Source organism: Plectrocnemia conspersa, unplaced genomic scaffold, assembly GCF_051122295.1.
Source record: "Plectrocnemia conspersa isolate PC_06_02 unplaced genomic scaffold, ASM5112229v1 ptg000008l, whole genome shotgun sequence".
Classification (NCBI taxonomy): Eukaryota; Metazoa; Arthropoda; class Insecta; order Trichoptera; family Polycentropodidae; genus Plectrocnemia; species Plectrocnemia conspersa.
In genome coordinates, this window is record NW_028277172.1 from 26,657,521 (window position 1) to 26,683,899 (window position 26,379).

General features: G+C 33.3%; 2 protein-coding genes across 2 annotated transcripts in view; both read right to left on the reverse strand.

Annotated features, from left to right (window-relative positions):
* Window positions 1–26,379, reverse strand: part of LOC148233584 (uncharacterized) — a 58,777-nt gene that overhangs the window by 3,888 nt on the left and 28,510 nt on the right. Inside the window, exons 2-5 of the mRNA XM_088190885.1 lie at window positions 21,991–22,302; window positions 4,250–4,429; window positions 1,910–4,190; window positions 17–1,172 (exon numbers count right to left, since the gene is read on the reverse strand). Of these exons, the coding sequence (XP_088047011.1) occupies window positions 17–1,172; window positions 1,910–4,190; window positions 4,250–4,429; window positions 21,991–22,119 (3,746 nt within the window). The 5' untranslated portion in view covers window positions 22,120–22,302. The remainder of the gene's footprint in view (window positions 1–16; window positions 1,173–1,909; window positions 4,191–4,249; window positions 4,430–21,990; window positions 22,303–26,379) is intronic.
* On the reverse strand, window positions 18,555–20,794 carry LOC148233585 (uncharacterized). Its single transcript, XM_088190886.1, has 2 exons — window positions 20,059–20,794; window positions 18,555–19,986 (listed from the first exon to the last, which is right to left on the reverse strand). Exons 1-2 carry the CDS (start codon window positions 20,649–20,651, stop codon window positions 19,458–19,460), a joined length of 1,122 nt encoding a protein of 373 aa, XP_088047012.1. The 5' UTR covers window positions 20,652–20,794; the 3' UTR covers window positions 18,555–19,457.

A 26,379-nucleotide genomic window follows, 5' to 3' on the forward strand; every position in this document is an offset into this window, starting at 1 on the left:
AATAAAATATAAATACTTTGAAGCACTCCTAGAAGACTCCTTCTTGCTTCTTACGTCCTTGGTAGGCTTAGATTCGTCTCTTTTTAAAGAATCTCCATTATGTTTGGATCGTCTCACCGTCTTCTTTCTGCTCACATCTAAATGTCCAGCTATGTCTTCAGATGAAGATCCATGGAATTGCATAAGCGCTTCTCTACTACTAGCTCTCTGTAATCTTCTAGCTTTGATCACGTCCACAGACGAGCCCTTCTTCCGCAACGGTCTTTCCGGCTTTTCTATACTCAAATCTTCGACTACTTGCTTCTTCTTAATGCTAGCAGTCTTCATTTCTTTCGTTATACTCTCTAAACTAGAATTAGAAGACGTTCTAGTTTTAACAGTCTTTGCATTCGACACAGTATTATATTTACGAGTCCCTCCGATGATCGTTTGTACCGCTTTATGTTCGGAAGTCTTCAGCTTATCTTTCCACGTTACGCTTTCGGTGATCGTCTCTAAAGGTTGTCCGTTCTTATTCTTAGAATTACTATCGGAGTACTTAGTGGAATCATCATCGGAATAATCGTTCAAAGCTTGTAGAATCTCATCAGCCGCTTTCGTTAACTCGTCTATTATAGATTCGCCCGAATGGATCCTCTTCATATTGACTTCGTTCTTATTGCTCATTTTAAGATTCTCATATATCGGATTGATCTCATCCTCTATTGCCTTACTTTGATAACTGGCGTTAGACACTACTTTTGAAGAAATATGTTTCACTTCCGACTCTTTGGCTATAGTTTCTTGCTGTACGCTTTTAAACGAATTAGATAGTCTCTTCAATGAATTTTGGTTCTCGTTAGCAGACTTTTCCGTTGATTTTATACCAAAGTATGATAACTCGTGCTCTTTCAATTTTCTGGCAGATCCTCTCGTCGGCATCAACGATCTCGGAGTGTTAATGCTATCGGCAAATGTTCCATCTTTCTTTTCTGTTGCTTCTTTTATCGGTTCAGGTTTGGCATTATTGCTAATGTTCATAGCGCTTTTTATTTTATCGACAACTTTCAGTTCGTCACTTTCCAAACTGAATTTATTAGATGAATTCGATAGATATTTGGATACTATTGAAGATTGCTTCGTTCCGTTTGAGATATTGCTCTCCGTTTTGGGCTTGTAATCGAGTTCCATATCTGAAATTAAATTACTTTTATTAAAAAAAATATAATAATATAAAAATTTCAATCTCGAAAATTTTTGTCCGAAAAGAATAAAAAAGGATAGATTGCTAAGAGGGCTAAAAAAGGTCATATACAAAATGTTGTTCAAAGGGCATCTTGAAATTGTTTTTAATGAGAAATTACTACGGGAGCTTAAAATTATCTTTTTGATTTTTTTTATTTTGAGGTAAAAATTTTGAAGAGGACGTCTGATTTCGAAAATATTAAAGAAGGACACTAAAAATAAATAGAAAATCTTATTAATTTTTGTTGGAGGAGGATAAATTGCTGTGGGAGCAAAAAAAATGTGATTTCTTTGTCAATTTTTTGTTTATTTAGGGATGCTGCGATAGTTAAAAAAGTCACCTCGAAAATTTTTTTTGAGGAAGATAATTCTCCTCAGAAGAAGACATTTGGTCATTTTATATATGTATGTAAACATCTATGTATTAAAAAAATATTTTAAATTTTTATAGTTTAGCCAAGTTTAGAATCACTTTTAAAATATTAATTGCCTGTCTTTAAACCTGCGCTTAGTTTCAAGGCGTTTTACACAGATGTGTGGATCTTGTATTAATGTTTCTAAAACTGTGTACTCCCAATATATTAAACATATTGTTTTTATCAATTTTACAATGGGTACGTTGCTAATTTATCAATAAAAACTATGATAACTGTTACATTTGTATTATGATTTTAAAATAAAATACCTTTATGAGTAGGAGGCGACTTCAAGATCTTGCTCAAGTTATAAGATGTCTCTACCACCGGATCGCCGTTTCCAAAGTTGATCTTAGTCGAATAACCTTTATGCTCTGCGATACTTTTAACAGAAAGCAATCCACTATTGGTATCGTTATGCATCGTTTTTTCTGCATGCTTTTTCTCAATTTTTCCATATCCCGATTTTGACGAATCGTTCAATTCCTTAGAATCTTGATTTAACAACGGCTCGTTAAATTCATTCTTCAAAGTGACCGTAGAACACCAGAGCGGTGTCTCAGTCCTATCGTGGATCGGTTTCAATTTGATACCCCAAACGTTCTTCTCTTGAGCGTATTGAGTGTTGTTGATCTCCATCAACACGTTCTTATCTTCGCCCAAGTGATACGGTTTAGGTTTGATCGGTTTATTTTTCAATATACCTCTCGGAGGCTCCGATTCGGAAGTCTCGTCGCTGCCGTTCGTCGGAACGTCTTTAGTATCGTGATCGTTCTCTTTTGTGGTACCCTTTATTTCGGTGATGATCGCATAGTTTAGCTTTAAATCTTTACTATCGTCGTTTCCGTTCTGTTCGGTTTTGGTATCGACGAACGAATCGCCGAAATGCATGACCGGTAAATTGTTCTTCTCCACTTCTTTCATCGGGGTCACTCCGCTGTTTCTCCGCCGTCTTCTGAAGTTATTAGTCGAAGGCGGTTTCTCGTCGGTCTCCACGATATTGACTTTACCGGAATCGGCCGTAAAATGCACTTCCGTCTTGCAAAACTCGACTTTTTTACTCTTCTTCTCGAACAAGTCGTTGGAATATTCGCTCAAGGGATTCTTAAAACCGTCCACGGCTATAGTGTGCCGTTTTAAAGCCATCTCTTCAGATTTACTCGGATAAGTAATGCTCGATCTTAGATTATCGTGCTTTCTGCTATGATTCTCGTATAATCTTTGAAAGACGTCGTTTTTAGGTGGAGATACGTCTTTCACCGGAATATTAATGGAGATCTGATTCGTAGATTGCGCTATCACATTATCGCTCTTAAGATCGTCTTGTTTGATCGGAAACTTAGAAGGCTTTCTATTGTTTTGAAGCCACGATTCGAACGACTCTTTTTTATCACCGTTTCCTAGAGTTATAATAGTGCCTCTGCTTTGATTCAAAGCGTTCACCACTTCTGTAGATCTACAAATTCCGCTATCAGTGGAAGATTCCATATTGTTCTTATCGTGATTCGATAGGAGATGATTTGTGATTTTTTGGCTACTCTGGACTTTTTCAAAACCATACGATTTCCTCCTCGAGTGCCAATCTTCCGACCTGCTAGCGGCTCCGTTGATCAATTTAGAAACCCTCGATTCTAAACTATTCGTACCGGACGGATAATTCGTTTTATTTATCGTAGCTTCCATTCCGTTAACGTAAGAACGAACGTTCGGTGCAGTAGTTTTACTTTCAAATGACGTATCGGTCTTTTCGGCGTCTTCAGCTTCTATACCGTCGTCTAATTCGGTGCTTTGATTAGACACCGTTTTCAACTTCTCTCTCAGTTCGTTCAAAGTTTCCAAGTTGATGAACGATTTCTTTTTTAAAGCGCTAGGTTTTATTAAGAAATCGTCTTCCGGTATGACATCAACATTTTCGGGTTCTTCGGATATATCTTCAGGTCTGTACGGTTTTTCGAAAAACGCTTTTGAGGACTCGTCGCTCGTGATGCTAAACGATTTAGCGTTCTTCGTAAATAGAGAGTTCTTGTGACAGTTTTCTAACTCTCTCTTGATTCTACTGACACTACCCCAATTGTCAGGTAAATCAAGCGGTTTGCTAGAATTGTTTCTAGACGTTTTTCCAGGGTATTGTAACGATCGTCTGACTTTAGAGGCCCGTCTCCACTCTTCCATATGCTCGGATTCATCTTTGAAGAGGCTCTCTCTCTCCGGACAGCTATCGTAGAAGTTATCTTCCGAATTCTTGGACGGACTGTCGTTCGGGTCTGCGCTCTCCGAACTAGTGGAGTGCTTATCGCTACCGTTCTTCGATTCTGCGCCGACTGTTGGCAAATTATTAATTTTGTGAGATCCATTTGCAACGATCGACGGCGACTGCAGTTCTTGGGGTTGAGAATCGGCGTCGAACCAATGACACAGTCTCGAGACGGTAGAAGATCCGTCCACTAAAGAGCGGACTTTGGTGGGCGGTCTTCTGCCGCTCAACATTCCGCTCCTTCCGATGCTCAACTTGTCTTTTTGCGGACTCACGTCGAGCGGATGGATAGATAACTGAAACGAGAAAGGAACATTTGTCATATCGTCAAGACTGAAGCTCGTAGAATGAGTACCTGTAAGTCATCAAAGTGGCTATTAAATCCAGTGGTGGTGCTCGAATGGGAACGAGAGGTAGTGTGAGTCGCTGTGAGCACTTGGAGCAGACCGGGGCCGCGAGCGCTGAGCACTTCGACTTGCCGGCGCGCTTTCAAACTGCGACCGTCCGCTCCAACACAAGATACTCCTTCCACAACCTGCCAAAAACAAATTAATTAATTAACTTTTATTACACACTCATTTTTTATATGCAAACGACGAAAGTGTTACTATATATAAACATAATAATTGAGCGCTCAAACTTTCTATATCAACATCTACATAATTTAATATGTGAAATAGTATACTTTCTTGAAAAAATGTCGCTTTGACTCACCTAATTAAGTGTGTGTGTAATTAGAGAGTAAGTTTGTGTCAATAAAAATATTTTTATTAGAATATTTATAGGTTATATTCGAAAGATAACGGTCATCGTTTGAATTTGCCACTTCAAGTCAAACATTGGACGTTGTCAATTTATTGGCGTGCAAATTTGCGTGGGTATAACTGAGACTTATATAATTTACATACAAGTTGTGCTTAAACTATTATATTAAGTCACGATTCATTTTTGAAAGTAGATTCAAATTTTTTGGTATTTTTAGAGTTGAGTACTAGAAACGGAATAATTAAGTAAAAAATATTAATGCTTTTTAATAATTTCAATATATATATATATTAAAAGCCCACTTTTTTCACTTATATGATCAGTGTAAATTCTACGGTCATTATTTTTAAGTTGCCACAAATTGTCCATTTATGATATGGATATGAAAGTTTGTTTAGAAGCAGCTCATGATTTTCGAAGCATTCTTTCAAATGAACTGAATGTCCCACAGGCAAAGATGAATGCTTATTACCGTTGTGTAAGAGACTTATATTTGATGAATCAATAAAAAGCCTCCAATCATCAGGTTTGTATTCAATGTTGAAAGCTACCATGAGTCCGAGAACATCTTTGCAAAAAACAAGATCACCGTCTTGAGAAAAAAAGGAACAAATTCTCCACTTCGAAATCAATAAAAGGACGTAGCAGGTGCCAACATTTCTTTCGATCTTGAACCTAAAAGTTTTGCAGATTCCCTAGGAAAGTCTGACTAAATCATTAAACTCGGACTAGGTGAAAAGTTATGAATCATACGAATCACTAGTTTTGTCATCGCTGTATGTATGTGATCCAAAATCGTCTAAAATATTTTCTAGTGTATCTGGAGAAGAAGTAACAGATTTTTCAGCTCTAACAAGTAATAGTGCTGACGGAATGTTAGGAATGAGACGTCATTTCAGATTTTTCCAGGAAAGCGCAAAAGTTGGCCAGTCAGTGGTCGTTTTTTTAATATTTCTATTTCATCAAAATTCATAGTATTTCATTAAATGACATGTATTTTTCTGGACAAATTCAAAAGGGTCCTTGTTTAGAATCCACGTCAAAAGCAAATAATCGTACTGTTGTCATCGCAGTGGAGTCGCTCGGTTATCTAGCATTCAATTTTCATTACTTTTTATAACAATATAACGACTTACAATGAGTGAGAATCGAATTAAGCGTATCTAAACCGAATTTTGACCAATTGGCTTAATTTATATTTTGAACTTGACCTAATGAAAGTTTTAAAACTATCATTAGTTTTAGAACTTTCATTAGGTTAGGTTTGGGTTTGAACAGCAAATGGACGTTTCGCAACTGTCAAATTCAGTTTCATTGACATTTTGAGCAGCATATAATTTCATTAGCGTCCACCAGTAAAATTATATTTTGGCTCGTAGAAATATATGTATATTTACTGGTGAAAATGTATTTGGACTTTACTATTAAAAATATATCTTTATTGAAAAATACATCGCATGTAAATAAATAATGATAAGTATGATAAGATAAATTATATATTTACCGGTGAAAATGTATTCCGATATGATTTTACTAAAATTCGGGATAGATTCGAGACTGTTTTTTTAGATTTTCTTAGAGATATAACCCAAGAATTTCTGATTTAGAATCAGGGACGTCATTTCAGTTTTTTTAATATTTCTATTTCATCAAGGTTCATAGTTTTTAATTAAATGAGATGCATTTTTCTGTCTAAATTCAAGGTGGGGCAAATGCCTCACAAATGACGTCCCTGTGTTAGGATAAGAAATCTTCTTTTTGTTCTTCAGATTAAAACATATTACTAGAACAAACATAATCATCCCTCTGATTCTGACACGTGTACTGCACGGAGTCTAGATACACACTGTAGGTGGACAAAGGGACCAGAGGGACACTGACACGGGAGATGAGGAAACATACAAGCTCCAACAGGCTAGTGAACTGGTTTTCATTAATTTTATTGTTGTAATTATGTTACTTTTGACTAGTTTGGGAGCAAATGCTTTTGATTCTAATTTGTGATCTCTTTTTAAATATTAACACACCTAAAATAATGATTTAATATAGCATAAATAAGTATGTATTGTACATAACAACCGTTACACTAAATGTCAGAAAGAATAAACTGTAGGTGATAGATTTTTCATTATTTTATCTGTAATCAGCGCATGAAAAACTTTATAAATCACTATTTACATTTAAGACAACTTTTATATCGTAGACTGTATATTTATTCAGACCTTTTAATATATATTCTAACTCGAAAAATTGAGCCATAAAAAACGCTTTAAAACAAAGCTACAGTTGAACATTATTTTTATGTGAAAGTACACAGAATATATTTAACAGCTTTATTGACAAATACATTTTGGAGTTGAATATATTTTTAAAAATATCAGAAATAGCAATTTAATTTAAACATACATTAAAAATTTGATCAAACTATGATGAATGATTCTCAACCTTTTTTTAGATTATATATTAAAAAAATATTTTTTTTTAATCTTGGTGGCTTTTTGCAAGCGAGTTTGCTGTTTATATATATGTTTATTTATCTATATAAAACATACATTGTAAGAGCAAGTTTGTTTTTACGTTGCAGAATCGAGCAGTACCATTACCCGATCGTTGCCTCCTACGATGCATTCGAATGCAACTCGTTTCTATTGGCATCGGAAAAAGTGCAACATTCGTTTTGCTCACTATATTCGCGAATTGTAAATCAAGGCACGCTTTCCCCTCTGGATCCAACAATCGTAATGAAGTAGAGAATTTATTTTTCAAGAATCGGAAAGAGATCGACGGTGTTACAAAATGTAGTCGCAGTCGTTACAAAAGAGGACCTATATGGCCAGTGCAGTGCGCTGATGATGTCTGGTCTCTCTGTGTTCGAGGGCAACAGCCTTTACCGCACTTCACTTTCTACACTTCTTCGCTGCGTCGACCGGCGGACATTTTTCCTTTCCGGAGAAATAAAAGCATCGTTTCTGGTATATGGCCAAGAACGAAAGGCACCGGTGGCGATATCGCGATGGGCGAGTCCGGAAATAATGCAGGCGACGGAAGTACTCGACCGTTCGTCGATACGCTGATATTGCTCCTAATTGAAGAAGATCGTGGTATTGAACTCAGTATCTCATCTTATAGATCTAGATATATTTTGATCGTAATATAGCTAAACATAAATCCCGGATAAATTTCACAGCTCCTCGCAGGATTGCCGAAAACATACGTGTAATGGGAGCGATTTTGAACACTGAAGTTCTGGTCGTGAAGGACAAGAATAAAGGACGAAATCGCGACTCTCTAAGATACTAGATTATTAAATACATGCTACGAGAGCAATGAATTGCATCCTAACAGTGGCGAAGTTCTAAATAAAAGTACCGGAAAGTTACTTCCTTTTGGTTGAATAATAAGAATTTAGATTATGTTTGTTGCGTTGTAAAGGTTGATCCAATTTGAGTTTCCTATATTGGCAGTAAGGATTGCAATACCGATAATATCGGTATTGGGGGAAAAAACTATCTTCGGTACTACCGGTATTACAAAATAAAATACCGGTAGTACATAAAATATTATTTTATTTATTTTTAAATCCGTGCACCTTGTTTATAATCCTAAAAACTACGAAAATGACGATATCCATATTACTTGAAAGCAAAAGCCTAGAATAAAATGATGCTCATTGTAGGAGATTTACTTAAGTAGTTTTATCGATGTTTTGGTGCAATTTTAAAAATTTAATTTAACATATTTTTTGTGTTTTTGTATATGTGCGACGTAGCAACATAAAAAGACATTTGCTTTATCTCAGGGAAATCTAATGGTACCTAACAATTTTCAGTAATTATGTTATTTAACAGAGAAATGACCACGCCCTTTTGAATGATAGGGATGGCTGGCGAAGGAAAACAAAAGCAGGTATTAAAAACACGAAATTTTACTATTTGTATCTCCATTCAGACATATTTTTACCCAATAGTCCACAGAATATGCTTCACTAAACATTAAAAATGTATTTAAAAACAGACATATTACTATGTGACATATATTACAGAAAATATTACTAGAGACTTATGATATGAGAGTATTAGTTAAAGTGTATTCAAATCGAATTTTGGTCAATAGGAGGGCGCAAAAAACAATTATCACTTCTCAGAAGTCAAAAATTCACGTCAAAAGCAATAAAATCGTGTCGGCGCCGTCGCAGTGGGAACGCTCGGTAACGAGCGTTCTCACTGCGACGGCGAAAGCACGATTTTATTACTTTTGACGTGGATTTTTGACTTCTGAGAAAGGATAATTGTTTTTTGCGCTCTCCTATTGGGCAAAATTCGGTTTAGATGTGCTTTATTCGATTCTCACTTTTTTAAATCGTAATATTGTTATAAAAAGGCTTAATATGAACGATAGATAACCGAGTGTTTCCACTATAACGGCGACGGCACGATTTTTTTACTTTTGACGTAAATTTTTAACCGGGACGCCTACTTGAATTTGACTAGAAAAATACATGTCATTTAATGAAAAATACTATGAATCTAAATTAAAGCAAAATACTAATTTGGCAACTTTTGCCCCCACTTCCCCTCTCTAGAAAAGAATGAAATGACGTTTCTAAACCAAACTCAATTAAACTAATGAAAGTGAAAAAAAAATTAGTTATTTATAGAACCAATTTTAGAATCCAAACCTAACGGTTTTAAACATTCTGTCTTTAACAGGTGACGTGTAGCTTTACCACTACTTTTTTAAAATGAAATTCACTAATGACTCGTTTTTTTAATGTACACAAATAAACGACTGTCAAATGACAACTTGGAGCAGAAAAATATTTAAAAAAAAAAAATTTCTGCTTTAAGAAGTAAACAAAAACTCTGTTTAAGCTATTCTAGAGAAAAGAGTCAAAAATGTTTTATAATCAATATAAAAATAAAATAAAAAACACGATTTTTTTACACACTTTTATATAGAAATGTTCATAAATCATATGGCAGGACGAAATTTTGGTCATTTGTGTGGGATTTAACGATTTTTGAAAACACAATACTGAATAGTTTTAATTATGTCGACATTAAACTTGTAAGTATACATCACTATCTTATTTCAAAATTCCAAAACAAAATCATAACTTGGTTAAAAAAATCTTATTCTAAAAAAGTAAAGAAGTAAAAACGTTTAATAATTTAAATTAAATTTCGAATATTAAAAAAAAAATCATAGCTCCGTTTAGAAAATTACCAGAAAAAATGTAAAATGAGCAATTTTTTATAATAAACATTACAAAAATTATTTAAAAATGACAGCATAAAATTTCACCAGAATCTGTTTTAGTATAATTATATTTTCACTAGTAGAAATAAATATCTACCAGTGAAAATGTGTTCTGATATTATTTTACTGAAAATATAACATGATATTTGTCTCAAATTTCTCCGTTTTTAATCTTAACCAGTAACCAATTGATTGGAAGTAACACTTTAATCATTGATTTATAAGTCTCTATTTAAGGAAACGGCTAATAAATTGAAGCTCGTTTAAAATCACATACCACTTTAATTATCGATGTACGTGGTCGGATAATTATGTTTTAGGATCACGTTTTTTACTTATACTAGCAGTATTTTTTTGTAAGACAACACTTAAATAAAATGTAATCAAAAATTCCACATTGGTAACCGTTTTAGGAATGATTGGTATTTATTACAATTTTATTGAGAAATCGTAAACATAAAATCAAAATCGTTTATACTTATTTAATTTTTAATATATCATACAATAATTGGGATTGAAACTAAATAATATTTTAATCGTATATATAGTAAGTGTTATACATGTACAATCAAGATCAATAGCAATAACTAACGAAGATGTTGATTATGGAATTAATCGTGTCATTATCTACAGTTGCGAAACATGTGGAGCATTCATCTGATACTTCTCCGCACATATCAGATAACTGTTCTAAATATTGAGAACCGACGGAAAAAAGAATCGCAAACCGCATCGGAAACAACCAGATCAATGATTATAATTATAGAACCAATGGCGTAACACTGCTGTATCATTTTTTTTTACTAATATCGCTTATTATGTAATTTTTTGAGGCATGTGTATGGATTTACTTCTGTTGCTGTTCCTGGTTTCAAAATTCGTGAGTCACGATTCGATCTGGATCTAAACGAATTTTCCGCACTAGTGATTCGATGGAAGAAAGCTGAGGACTCGTGATGAAAGATTTTTTACTTAATGTGATTTACTTTACGTAAATGATTGTATTTATATTTATAATAAGTCTATATTCATGTAATAGTTAAATTATTTTATTTTATTAAAAATTGTGTTTTTAGCACATCACTGTTCAGTAAAGTAATTATCGTGTATGTGTCTCTAAAACGACACAAGACCATTACGGAGGTTTTGAACGGTTCGAGCAATTTAGTAGATCTATAATGTTTGTTCCACTTAAAATGGGAATAATCTCACGCATCTCAGCCGAACGCGACGGACCATCTTTCATCTCCGAGATCAACTTTCGCCGCAGTCGAAATCAACGGATATCGACATACATAATGTCAATAGCCCATCTCGGAGAAATGCCATTGGCCTTGGGATAATCTCGTCTAATGGCCACTCTCGCTCGGCAGTTGACATTATGCAAAGATCATGCGACGGAGGAAAAAATGGAGAAAAATCATATTACAGTACCGGTTAGAGCGACCGAGTCTATTTGAGGTGTTGCACATGTCGAAGAAAGTTTTAATGGTGTGTATTAAAACAAAATTGCTATCGAAGCAAAAAGTTGCTTCTAAATGTCGAAGATAATTTCTAAACGGCTTATCAGAATATTAGATCAGATAGATAGGTAGGAGAAGAATAAATTATATGTGTTAGATCTCAATGATCTCATCGAGGCAATTTCACGATGTGGTAATGCTTTTATTGGTACTAATTTAATTTTTAAATATATAGTATAGATGCGGAAGAAAATATTTATAATGGCAAGAGGGAAAGAACCTGAGGTGAATATTTAAGTTCTTGACACGACTTTGAATATAACGAAATTTGGAGATTATCGTAATTATTTATCATATTAACATAAAATCTCAGCTAAGTTTGATCGTCAGTCTGATCCGCCATATTGTTACTAAATGGCGGCTATTCAAAACTCCACTAAAAATAATTTTAGAGAAAAAAGTAAAGAAGTAAATAAAAAAGTTATTTTACTTACATATTATTTTGTAAACTTTGTAGGATATAACAATTATTTTTAAAGACCACATTACTATCGTAGTTTAATTTATATTAATATGAAGCATAGTATCGCAATAGATCTTATAAATCTCGCAATAAGTTCGTTAGTCAATCTGATCCATTTTGTTTCAAAATAGCGACTATTAAAAACAATTAAAAATGAACGAAAATAGTAAAAAATGTTCTGTAATATAAGTTGAAAATTAAAAAAAGACTTCGAGTAAGCGACCACACTGTCGCAAATTTCATATGCGGTCCGGAATCGCAATTTTTAAATTGTCATATCATTAAAATTACGCTACTGATAATTATAAAAGTTTCTGTGCGCAATCACCAATACAATATCAGTGAAAACTTTTCGGTCGTAAATATTCAATTTACGCAAAATCTTTCTCGGATTTTTCAAAATGCCATAATACATAAAAATGATACTTCAGAATACGAACACCACATCTGTGACTATCCTAGAATTTGTCGCCATCGATTCTAAATAAGAATTCGTTATGGTGTGACATTTATATAAACCGTTCTAGGAAAATACATAAGAATATTCGAAACGATTTTTTTTTAACAAAATCAAGTACCACTAATTAATTTTTAATAATTTAATTTTATATGAAAAAAAATATAGTCGATATCTGTTAGAAGAATATACTATCAAAAATATAATTAATCCCTTTTGGTGCCCTAAAATATTCAAAGATGTCAGTAAGAGTCTGTTGAAGTCCCCGATAAGCATGTGGTATTATAACTTGACCACGTGACCACGATGCAGCGCTCGACATGCGTGTTAACCATAGGACGCCTACGCGCATACTAAAATTCAACCGAGCTACTCGTTCTATCTGTTTGCGAAAAACCATAACATTATCTCTCTCACTCTCGTCACTTAACACGCGAGAGAGTGAAAGGGGAAGTATCTCACCGCCCGCGCTCGAAAGAGCAGCTCCGACTTCGGTCCTTTTGACTCAGAAAATAATGCCGACAATGTTCGGAAGCGGTCGAAGCTGGCCAAGTCGACTGAGCTACCCCCACTTTACCTCCCAATCTCGGTAATCTCGGACAACTTCCGAGAGATTTTAGAGCGGGCAGAACTGAACTTGACCGAAGTAACCCACTATATTCTCCGTCGTTGGCCAACTTCCAGAGAGTTTAGTGCAGGCAGTATTAATAGTGAATAGGTCAGTATAAATATTATGTTTGATCATTATTAACATAAAAAGTCAGTGTTTCTTTTAAATTTGATTAATAGCAGTGATTATAAAAGTGTAGTTATTGCTCTTTGATATGAAATAACTTTCCTATAAACTGAATATATACATACTTTAATTTTTAATATTTTGCACTATAAATTTAATACTTTGCAGCTAATAAAACCAAAACTTAAATTATTTTAATCTATTTTTTGGAGTTTGATTCATTCGTTTAGGTTAGGTTTTGGTTTGAACAGCAAATGTACGTTTCGCAACTGTTAACATGATAATATTTTTTTGTGAATTATATTTTTTATAATGTTGTAAACATTTAATTACAATGGAATACTTTATTTTTCGTGCAATATATTTATTATTAGTGCAAATTGTTTCTATCGTGGATAATATGCTAAACTAAAGTGCAATTAATTATTACTCTTTTGATGATGTAATTTTAATAATGTGTTTATTTATCGAAACACTTGAGAATGTTGCCAGTCAATTAAAATAGTCAAAAATCATACTATTGATGGCAAGAATTTTATAGTGATCATCTGTCAAAAAGAAACTGAGCAAATACTTTCATTATTTATATCGACCGTTTTTTTATACTGATCAGTGTATACCGACCATTTAACATAAATACTGACCATCTATATTTAAATACCGACCAAAAGTGTATTAAAATACTGATCCAATAAACATAAGCCAACAAAAAAACCTTAATTTCGTTGAAAAAAATCCTTAATTGTCCGAGGGGTCTGGATCTCCCCCCCCCCCTTGGCGAGCGCAGCCAGTGATTTTATGTTAATTAAATATAAATTACAACAACTATATTTTTTCTTGACAAAATACTGGCTACCCCATTGAGCCAGACTGATATTCCATATTGTTTTAAAATGGCGTCTATTTTTAAAAAAATCAAATTCAAATCCCCGTTAAAATTTTTTAGAGCAAAACTCAAATTAATAACGATTTTGTATATTTTTTGTTATTAATGTAAGATTAAACGGTTTTTAACAACACAATAATTGATTTAATTTAAATCATATCAACATAAAAGTAATTCTAAGAATAGATAAATAATAGATAGATATTGTAAAAAATTTGTAAAGTTTGTAAGCCAGTCTGATCCGCCATTTTAAAGAAAAAATAATTTGGTAAATAACGTTCAATAATAAAAATAAAAATTGAACAATTTATTTTTATGAATTTTCTTATCAACATTTACAATATATATTTTTAATAAAAAAAACCCATTAAAAATACATTTTTTTAAATATTCATCAAGTTTGTTAGCCAGATTGATCCACCTACTTGTTTCATGATGGCGACTAATCAAAAAACGAAAAATTCATAGCTTCGTTAAAAAATCTTGGTAACGTAAAAAATCAAAAATGTTGATTATAATTTAAAGTAAAATAAAAAATAAGAAATATGAATATTGAGTATTCATTACACGAAATATTTAATATTTTCTAAAATAAGTTAGATGAGAAATTATGACCCAATCTGGTGGTACTTTTAGTCATTACATATAAAATTTTGCAATAATGGTTCATTACACAAAAACGATTCGCACATTTATGACATTAAAAGCATTGTCTTTTTATCTAGATTGTCTAACAATAAAAGAGAAATTTGGCCCGACAGAAGGTCAAGATAATCACATATGACATTAAAAAATATATAACAAAATTAAATTCAAGTAAAAAATTCAGCCTTGTGTCTAAATGCAAAACTTCCATTAGTTCCATCAGATTATTTCTAACTCAAAATTTCGAAACATAGGAAACGGATAAATATAGACTAAAATTGTTTATTATTTATATTGCACAATGTCCATATTAGACAATTTTATTTGGATATAATAAAGAAATATCTTCATGCCCATTTACATCATGAACTAATAATTCATGGCGAATCATAAAGATCGGTAGCTGGTAAATTTTTATAAACCCACGCATTAATTTTTTTAATTGGATTCTAAATCTTCTAACTTGTCAAGGTCTTCTAGGTTTTTGTTTATGACTGGGAAAAAAATTAATTATTATATCAAACGTAAATGTAGGCTAAGAGTTGACAGAGAATAATTATTCTATATTATGTTTTAATCGATCTGAACTTTTAATTACGTATTAATAAAAAGTTCATTATATCTTTGCTTCGGATACTATTATTTGTTGATATAACATATTAATTAGCACTTTCAATGTTGACTAATATTGTAACAGGTTGTTAATTTTAAATTATACACAATAAAAAAGTGGACGTAGAACGCGCATAATTATTAGGTTTCAACTATTAAATTATTTGAGAACATAATCGTTTGAGAGTTGTTTAAAAATAGCTTAAAGGCAAATTATGAGAAAGTGATATTAGATTATATATAAATTAAATTCGATTATAATAAATGTACAATAAATAGTATGTGAATAAAATTTTACACGGATAATAATTTATAAAAATAACTAGATATCTAGCTTAATAAAAAATGTAGTAAAAGATTAGAAAACCATATTATTTTGTATTATTATTTATTTTAAAATTAAATTTGGAACATAAATATACTCTAGTTATTGTAAGAATGTATTACTAGCCCCTAACAGAATTATTATTATATATATAATAAATTCAATAATGACTCATGTTAGTGGCCAATTTAGTTTAAATACGTGATGATGAATAGATAATATTATAATGAAATGTTTATGAATACTATGATGAATAGAGAATACTATTTAATTGTCATTGTGGTATTTTTGATGGCCTAAAAAATTAAGATGTATACATTTGCATATTAAAATTTATTCAGTATCGTCACGCCTAATTACACAAAATAAACAGCTGCGCGAAACATAATAAGGATAAAGATTTTCGTACAAAGACAAATAAGATATTTAATTTTAGAAATTAAATAGGAAACGGGATATTAACAGAAATAGTAAGATTTTAAACTGTTTTTTTGTCACTACGTATTCAAAGAAACTATCTGGGGCTCTGTAAAATTTAACATAAAATATGTTTTGCCTAATAACTAGTGATTAATGATTGTTTTTCTATAAAGGAGCTATAAGCTTTAAAAATATATAAAACATTTCAGGAACATTTTTTTATTAAGAAAATTATTGTCAAGTTCAGTCTGTATCTTTTTACTTTAAAAATGGTTCACTGTGAATCATGAACGACGTTAAAACTTTTAAAATGTTGTGGATGCTGAACAAAATCAATTCAAGAGCATCTCTGGGTTTTTATCACACTTTTTATGAATTTTAAATATTTTATTGATATGACTTATATGTCAGGAATGTTTAATTTGATGCAAGAGAAAGCTATTTACTTTAAAATTGATATTTGTCCAGCAATTTAAATCACGTTTAAAGTATATGTAAATGATTTTTTTTTTTTTTTTTTTTAAATGTTTATTTCAAAAATAATTTAGTTTTATACAAGTTATAAATTACATGTTTCTGGCTTTTAGCCATTATCATGTTTACAAGCGAAATTACAATAGTTTAAATAAAAATAGAGGCAACAATATGCAATATTTAATAAGTAAAATTTAAGGAGAAAATACTAAAACCTTTATACAATAAGAAAAAGAAAATAAAATAAATAAAATATAAGATACATAATTAAAAATAACACTTACGAACTGGGGCTATTGAAGTCGTGGTTACAGATTTGCTATCAAAGCATTATGTGCTTAGGCATTTTATGTTTATACTTGAAATTTAGTGTGACTTTGTCATAGTTACCAATTTTTGCAATTAATTTATTATTATGTTCACGCGAGATATTTTTGTAATAATTTATCGTATTATTAATAATGTGATTTTTAATTGTAGGTATAGAATATCGAGTGTGGAGTTTCTTTAAATTAGTATAATATGGGGTGTTATAAATTATTTTTACAGCTTTATTTTGAATTACTTGTAACTTATTAAAATTATTTTTACACGTATTACTCCACACTGGGCAAGCGTATGTTAATATCGGTCGTATTAATTGTTTATATAATAAAATTTTGTTTTTAATCGTCAACGCGCTTTTTCTGTTAAAAATGGGTCTCAGAGCTGAAATGGCGGCAAGCCCTTTAGACCGTACTTCTTTTATATGCTTTGTATATTTTAATTTAGAATCTAAGTGAAGACCCAGATACCTAACACTCGTTTTCCATTCAATGTTTTTGCCCTGCTCGGTTTTTAAAGGCGGAGGCAACGGTTGCCGGCGCATCGTAAAAATGATTGCCTCAGTTTTATCGTCGTTTATTTTTATTTTCCACTTTTTTAAATGTTTATTTAAGTTATGCAAAGATTTTTGTAGTTTTGTTGCTATTGGTTTAAGACCATATGAACTAGTTAAAACGGCCGTATCGTCCGCGTAAATAGAGAGACTGGTGTTTTTTAAAATTGGAATATCGTTTGTATATATTATATAAAGATACGGCCCAAGTATGCTCCCCTGAGGAACCCCGGCTGGTATTTTACGCGGTGTCGAATTATCGTTATTTAAGGAGACGACATAGCTTCGATCTTGGAGGTATGATCGGATAATTTGTATCAGATAGTGTGGGGTTTTGTACCTATCTAGTTTGTATACTAGCCCTTCATGCCACACAGTATCAAATGCCTTCTCTACGTCTAACATTAAAAATCCTGTGCTTTTTTTCCTGTTAAAATTCGCAGAAATGTGCTCCGTGAGTCTATTAAGTTGATGCGTTGTTGAGTGTCCTTCGCGGAAGCCAAATTGTTCGTCAATGATTTTACTATTTAGACACTCTTTTAAACGTGATAAGATAATCTTTTCAAATAATTTACTTAGGGACGGTAGTAAGCTAATCGGTCGGTAATTTAATGGGATGCTATCAGCTTTACCGGGTTTTTTATCGGAATTATTTTTGCAACTTTCCAAATACCTGGAAAATACCCAATAGATAAGCAAAAGTTAAATATGTTAGTTAGGAAATGAAAGCATTTAAATGGAAAGTTTTTTATTAAGATGTTATCTAATCGGTCAATTCCCGGAGCTTTATTATTTTTAAGTGATTTTGCAATGTTATAAATTTCGAACGGGGTAATTTCGTTAATAGTTTTCTTATCTATTCTAGTTTTATCAAGTCTTTGAATTGAACGATCAACTTTACTCTGGGTTTTTAGATGCGTATAATTTTGCGTTAGCACATAGGATGTAGAGAATGCATTAGCTAATACCTCAGTTTTTTGTATGTTCGAGGTTACTATGTCGTCTCCATTTTTTAACGGCGGAATGTCTGAATATTTATTTTTAATTGATTTAGTGATTTTCCATAATGAGTTATCTGCTGGATTTAGTTTTTTCAGTTTACGCGACCATGAATCATTTTTAATTATTTGGATTTTTACGCGGATATCACTGGTTAATTTATTTAATAAAGTTTTAAGCTGGGGTGATCTATTTTTTTGCCATTGCTTTTTAATTCTGTTTTTGATTTTTATATATTCGATAATTTCTGGAGTTAATTTTACTTTATTTGGTATATTTTTACGCGTCGGTATAAATGATAGTTTACCCTGCTCGATTAAATTTGTAAAAAAATTAATATCATCGTCAATTTGCCTGGTGTTTTGTAAAGTGTATATCTGTGGAGCGCCGTGTAGACGACATTCAATGAAACTTCTAAAACCTTTCCAGTCAGCTCTTCCGTAGTCAAAAAATATTTCAGGGATGACCTCAACATCGCCTTCCAGAGCAAAAAACACAGGAAGATGATCCGAAGATAGAGCTTGGATGCAGTGCATCCCCGAAATTGGCGTAAAACCTTTGACTAATGCGAAATCAAGAGTTGATGGAGACATGTTATTAAAAGGATAGTGTGTGTGTGAATTTGGAAAGTGAATATCCGTGTCAGTATCGTGCAAGTAGTTAAAGAGCATGGTACCGGATCGATTGGTACTAGAACAATTCCAGTGCGAGTGCCTGGCGTTGAAATCTCCGCTTAATATAACAGAGCTTCCAAGTCCAAGCACAGCATCTAGATCACTCTTCAACAATTCGTCTCCGGGTGAGTTGTATGCGGCAGCAATTGTGATGATTTTATTATTATTATTAATTTGGATCGCGACAGATTCTAAGTTAATTACGTCGGGATTTATACGCGCGTGTTTTATAGATTTTTTAATAAAAATCGCAACCCCGCCACCTGGCCTTGAGAGTCGGTCTCTCCGGAGGCAAACAAAGTTCGGCAAAGATATTTTAACGTGAGGTTTAAGATACGTCTCGGTAACTATGACAATGTCAATTTTATACTCACTGATCAATAGCTCCAGCTCGCCAGTTTTGTGTCGAATTCCACGTGAATTCCACGTTAGCAAATTCAATTTCTTCTTAGAAGAGGACATCAAGGTACTCTACCATCATGATGGCTATCTCCATTTTGCTCGCACACTTGCCAGCTTTGACCCGAATCTCCTGAAGTACGAGGAGCATCTTCCGTAGATCCGAGGACGACATGGGGGCATCCTCTGCGCCGGTGTTTGGTGCTGCTGTCGGCTCTGGTTGTGATCTTTGAGCCTGTTTGAGATTAGCGGCCGCAGCTGAGAAGTTCTTAGCCGGTTGGGATGGTCGGAGTGCGGGAAAATGCTCCTGAACTAAGTTAAATGTCGGGCCAGGTGCAGCCGGGGCGACAGCCGCGACGGTAGCTGGCCTTTGATGTCTCCTCTGAGTCTGGACAAGATACTCCTTCCTGCGAGGGCAGTCCTTGAAGTTGGCCGGATGATCTCCTTCGCATCCGATGCATTTCGCTGGTGTCTCACGATCCGTTTTCGAGCAGTCAGCGGTTGCGTGGCTGCCGGTACATTTGACGCATCGTGGGGTTCGGTGGCAGTTTTTGGCTGCGTGTCCATAAAGCTGACATCTGAAACATTGGGTTAAATGTCCATTGTTACGCTTATACCTTTCCAGAATGGCCTTGGCGAAACAAACGTACCGGATGTTTTTGATTGCAGCTGTCTTGGTATCCGAAGAGAACTGAACCAGGTAGAGGCGAGAACCTCCTAGTACCTCCGTCTTTGTCTTCATTGTCGTCACTTTGACGACATTGAGTCCTTGCCTTTGGAGGTCAGCAGCTATGTCTTGAGTTGGAACTTCTGGTAGTCCTTTCAGGACAGACTTTACTGTCTTGTCCTCGTCAGTGGTAAAGGTATGAAATGGGCGATGCCCCCTCAATCCTTCCATTAGTAAGGCTCGTTGCTCGAGCGAAGAACACTGGACGGACACGTTGCCCTTTCCAGTGTAACGCAACGTGAAGTTGCTGGATTTGGTGACGGATTTAATAAGGTCCGTCGTTTGAAGATGTGAGCCCGTGACCTCCATAATCACAGGCGGAACTCTGCTTGATTTGCTTCCTAATACCTCGGGAAGCTTTTCGAACCTGTTTTGGCTCGGGGTTGGTCCGGGGCTCCTGGACTCAGTGGATGGTCTGGCAGTTTTTTTCGGAAGTTGCCATTCCGAATCTTGACTGGGGTTAAGGAACGCCTTAATCGTCCCCACAGAACGCTTACGCGTCTGCGCCTTTTTCATGGCGCTGTTGTTTGGTAGGCAGTGAGCAAAATTGTTCAGCGGCGCAGCTGGCAGGTCCGAGTGTGTACAGCAGCGCGGTCTACGCACAGAGCACGAGGTGCGTCCGTACACCGCGAAGGCACAAAGCGGAATGATGATGTAAATGATTTGTCGCTGTCTGCATCTTAAGGATCCAGTCGTCTGATTGATGTGAAGAGGGAAGCAGCGACATTCTCGATTTTTTTCATCTTTTGATCATCCGCGGATTATATATTTTTTCCTTCTAATTTTAGACCCCTCTTATATGCAGTAAACTGTTCATTAAGTTATTGTTGGTGTTGTCGGGAGAAATGGGCTCATGTCCGAGGGGTGTTTAGTGGTCACCCACATTTAGCTGCATTATGGTATTACGATTATTTAAGGGTGTATAGGGATCTATTGATCACCGTTAATTTTCTCATTAGACTTTTATGACAGTTGCGTTGAGTTTAAATATGCTGATAATTATCAGCTAAACATGTTTCGAATGGTCGTTAAATTTTGAATAAGTCGCAATGCGTCATTCCCGACGTATGCTCTTAGCTTAATCCCTCTATTGTCACGTACAGTCCGCACTAGTCAGCATAATAAGGGATACATTGATTTTTTTAATTTCTTTTGTTGTAACCTATTAGGCGTAAGCCTAATGCGTTACAGTGGGGTAAAACTGGGTGTAAAACAATCAGACATAATGAATACCTACAAGTAAGTAATAAAACCACCAAATTTCCTAGTCTAAGAATTGGTAATATATATATAATTAATTATAAATTAATACGTGTATTACAATTTATAATAAATAGATATCACATTTTTTAGTCTGCTGCCGTGGCTCGAACTCACGGCCTCTGTGTTAATAGTCGAGACTGTGCGGACTACACCATTGCAAACTTTCATGCCGCTTTTAACGCCATTGTAGTTTTGATCTCACGCTCGTTTTCAATAAAAGCTTTTTTTTATTATATATTTCATAAGGAAAAAATATATTATTATGAAAATAATAACGAAATTCAAAATGTAACTTTTCAGATGAAAGTATAATGTTTTACTAGGCTATATAGTGTATGAGATATGCACACACCTTAAGAATCTTTTAAAATTAATAAGTATGCATGGACTTCAACTAACCTAACCTAATACAAATATAACAACAACCATAACCTAACTCAACTCAATCATTTTTATATGCATATGTGATTTAAATGCGTTTAAATTCAATAAACTCGCATTTACTGATACAGTGAATGTGCATATATGCTAGTTAATGTGGATAGATTTCACTTTAATCTATTTTTGAGCTTATTTGAGGTTATGTACATACCTTTCCGTAAGAGTGTGCGGGTGCAGACCAATGAGTAGCTTCAATGTGCGTGTGCTGCAGCCCTCCGCTGCCTCTCCTTCTCCACTCCTCCCTGCGGACGACTCCATTGTCCGCCACCGCCATCTCCATCCTCCGATATCCTCGACTGTTCTCCTAATGATTGCCTCTGAATGACTACGATCGGTCGTAGGTCGTCGGCGGGTCGAGGCGGTTCGCCCACGCTACTCGTTTGTTCGGCTCGTTCGGCGACAGTCGGCGACTAAAGGCCTCCGGCTGCTGGGGCATCCTTCAGACGGATCGTCTGAACACGATCTGTGGATGAAAGAAAATAAAAATTATTATGATGGAAAACGATTTCATATAGTCACGACGACGTGTATATCTGAACGGATTAAGCAGGACTAAAGTGATATTTCAATATCTGTGATTATTTTATATTATAAAATAAAAAAATTAAGATATCATGAAAATTAAATATGTTAAATAAATGTTTAATCTGAGTCAATTTTAAAATGAAATAATTCCACATAAGTAAAGAAATCTCAACGCCCAAATTAAATTACACCATACACTATTTTTTTGTTAAAAGAATTAGATATAAAAAAATTGATAGAGAGCTTTAATGTTTTTTATAAATATAAAAATGATTTAATTTATTTTAAATTAAATTTTATTTTTATATAGTTTAATCAATAAAAAATTAATGAAAACTCAAAATCAACGTTTGCTTTTTACAAGTAAATTAGATTGAGTTTCTCTTATATGCGAGAAATAAAACTATTTAAAAATCAGATAAAAAGATTACTAATAAAATATATATTTTTAATATATTCTTTTCCTGTCTGTTTTTTTAATATTTATTATGGTTTCACAAGTGTTTTCTAAAACGTATTTGTTAGTAGAAAATATGATGATTTTGCAGGAAATACAATACGAGATCGAGTATCTAAAAATTATAATAAAATGACATCGGTTATTGATTATTTACATCTATCATTAATTCACACGCCACGAAAGCAGTCAGACTAGTTTGTAATAAATTATCTGATACGAATCAGACGCTTTCCTAAATCAATTTGCTAAAATCGGCAACACACGATCTTAGTTCCTTTTTAGGAACTAAGTGCGTCAGTCTGTCTCTACGATCGCTCCATCAATCAAAATCGCACAAAGAGAAACACGTTACCTAATTATACATTAGAAGTCCAATCAAAAATATAGCACAGATAATTGCGCGTCTAAGGATCAAAACTTGCTTTTGAATGTCTTCTTAACGAGACTTCTTCTCGCCACCTGTCAATGCCTCCGTCAATCTAGCCGTGGATTATTCCTATTTGGTTTAGAAGACGTATGTAAGTGCGGAAGACCGACTCGAGATACCATCGCTCCTTTTGTTGAAGAAGAGAAGCTCACGGTCGTCGGAGAACAAAAAAAATCTCACAATTCACACGCTGATGAATCTCAATTGAGATTCGATTAGATACGATTCGACGTCCGTATTTTTTTATGGCTTTCGTGACAAAAAAGCTGTCATGACAGGAACGCGTATTGAAAAAGTGGCGACAATTGTTCGATTGATGGAAACATGAAAATGAGTATGAAAAAAATAATGCTTTGTTGTGAGAATGAGCTTTGTGATTGTGGAGGAAAACGTGAGTGGAAAATGTTTGTTTTTTTATACGTTGCCTTGACAATGATTTTTTTAATCCATTTATCTTTATTTAATGTTACATTGACATTTGAAATAATGAATTTAATATTAATGTACGACAACTTAAACATGTTTTGCCACAAAGATAAAATATCTAGATTTATATGTAAAATTATACGCTATTAAAAACGATGGAATTAATTTTATTGTTATCTCTCGATTAAACACATTTGCTTTAACCAAAAAGATTTCGTACCATAGTACGAAATATAGATTTACTTTTTTTTATTAAAATTCAATCTGTATTATTAAACAATAAGCAACTCTTACACTATATATATGTATATATTTTCTTCTTTCTCCTTTATCTTAGCAATAAGACAAAACAGATAATAACACATAGAAAGTCTTCCACTGAAGGCTTCCTTTAAATAATTTACATTAAATTATAGTATTTTTGATTAAGGTAAATTATAGTATTATCTCTATTTTATTATATGTTATTGGTCATCCTATTCCTTATATTAACTAAATAGCAGATTACTTGTTTACTTATATTTTTTAATTGTTTTTTTTACACTGGAACAGTTGCAGTAACTTAATATATAATTTATAGGCACAAACCGGTCATCAACCTAAATAATTAATTCTGGAATCCCTCAAGAATATTGATATCAGATATGGAAGTCACACACCAGATCTTATCTCCTCCATAAGACTACGCCAGATTTATGATAGTGATATATTAACATTTTTTTCAATGATAAACCTGAATATGGTCTTGTAAGCCATGTTTCCTTTCGTTCCAAATATGAGTTTTCCAGGTCAGTCTTCTGTCGAGATAAATTCCAAGATATTTGGCGGGATACTGGAAGGTAAGTGTCTTTGTTCATCGTGAATAAAACATTGATTGATTTAGTTAATAAGTTATTAATTCTGATTCGATATTTAGAGAGCCAAGATTGGACTTTTGAGAGATGATCTTGCGGTCTCTTCGATGTTATTTTTGGGTCAGTATCAGAGGCCATAATTGTAGTGTCTGTCAATGATATTTGGTACAGTTTTGTGTTTACTTCTCAAATCTATTTATCTCTCAGATATGATTTGATGAGCAGTCTCTTAATTTTGTACAGTAGCCCAGGGTGCCACATTTTTCAAAAGTCTGTGTTATATGTTGTATAGAATACGGCAGAACAGTAATTTTGCAGATGTTAATTTATGTTTTGGCACTAGTTTAAGCTCCTCTATTACTGGTTTGATTATTTTTAATAGTAATTTTTCTAATATTTTAAACATAACTGCTAAGGTCTGTAGGAGGCAATATCAACTTGATTTTTTCTGGTTTCAGACGTAAAATTATAATTTGAGCAATTTTATATTGAATTAAATTCAATAATTCATCTAAAACTAAATTTTTAACTACACAGAAAAATCATTGTATTTTTAAAACAGTTGTTTAAAAAATCAAGTTTAATTACATTTTATTAGGGTGCAAATAAGCACATAAATTATATTATTTATTAGGAAAATATAAATATTTTTTCTAATTTTTTTAAATTTCCATTCAAGTATTACACATAAAAATAAAATAAGAACCCATAAGCAAAGAAATTGAAATAAATGATGAAGCAGTAAAGTTTGGTAAATTATGTAGTGAAAAAATACTTTAAAATTGTATTCTAATTAACAATTGCCTTCCATTTAATACTTTATTCACTTTCAAGTGGTGGAGGCAATGGTTTTATTCATGTTAAAAATTATTGCTTCAGTTTTCTCTTAGTCTATTTTAATTTTCATTAAATAAAATTATTATTCAAGTTTCGTTAAAAATTAGTAACTTAATTATAATTGTTTAATTTAGACAGTACGCTCGATAACGAGCATTCTCACTGCGACGGCGTCGGAACGATTTTATTGCTTTTGGCGTGGATTTTTTACTTCTGAGAAGAGATAATTGTTTTTGGCGCTCTATTACAGGTCAAAATTCTTAAAAAAAGTCTTAATTATTAGGAAGGCTAGATAACCGAGCGTTTCTACTGTGACGGCACGATTTTACTGCTTTTGACGTGATATAACATAATAATTTGACGTATATAATAATAATTTAACTGTACAAGGACTCCCTTGAATTTTTCCAAAAAAATCTTGCATTTGAAATAAAATACTATGAATTTTAATATGGAAATATTAAAAAAACGACTACTCAGTGGCTAACTTTTGCCCCCCCCCCCCCCCCGACCCTGGAAAAACTAAAATGTCGTTCCTTGAAAAAACGAAATAATACCAGAAGGCGGCAATCATTATATGGAAAAAAGGAAATAAAACCCGATTTTTTTAACTTTGAAGCCCAATTTATTTACAATATTAGAATTAATATTCAAACAGTTTTTATTTTGATTTAAAACCACCTTAGTTACAAAAAATTAGATGAAATATTTTAATTGTCTGTATACATACAGGTACATATTATATTTAGGTTCGTTTTCAAAATATTTTTATTTGTTGTGTATTTTGTCTCCAATACACTTCAGGTATAATTAGTCTCGTTAGGTTCGAGTCTCTTTAGTTAAGTTAGCCATACACGCACGGATCTGTCCGCTGAATCTATCCGTCACGGATGTCTGGCAGACAAATCCGATCGTGTGTGGTGTGAAAAAACACAGATGTGTCTGTCCGCTGTCCACAATACCTAACATTTTTTAAACTTTAAAGATATTGCGTTTTGTTCATGTTCATTG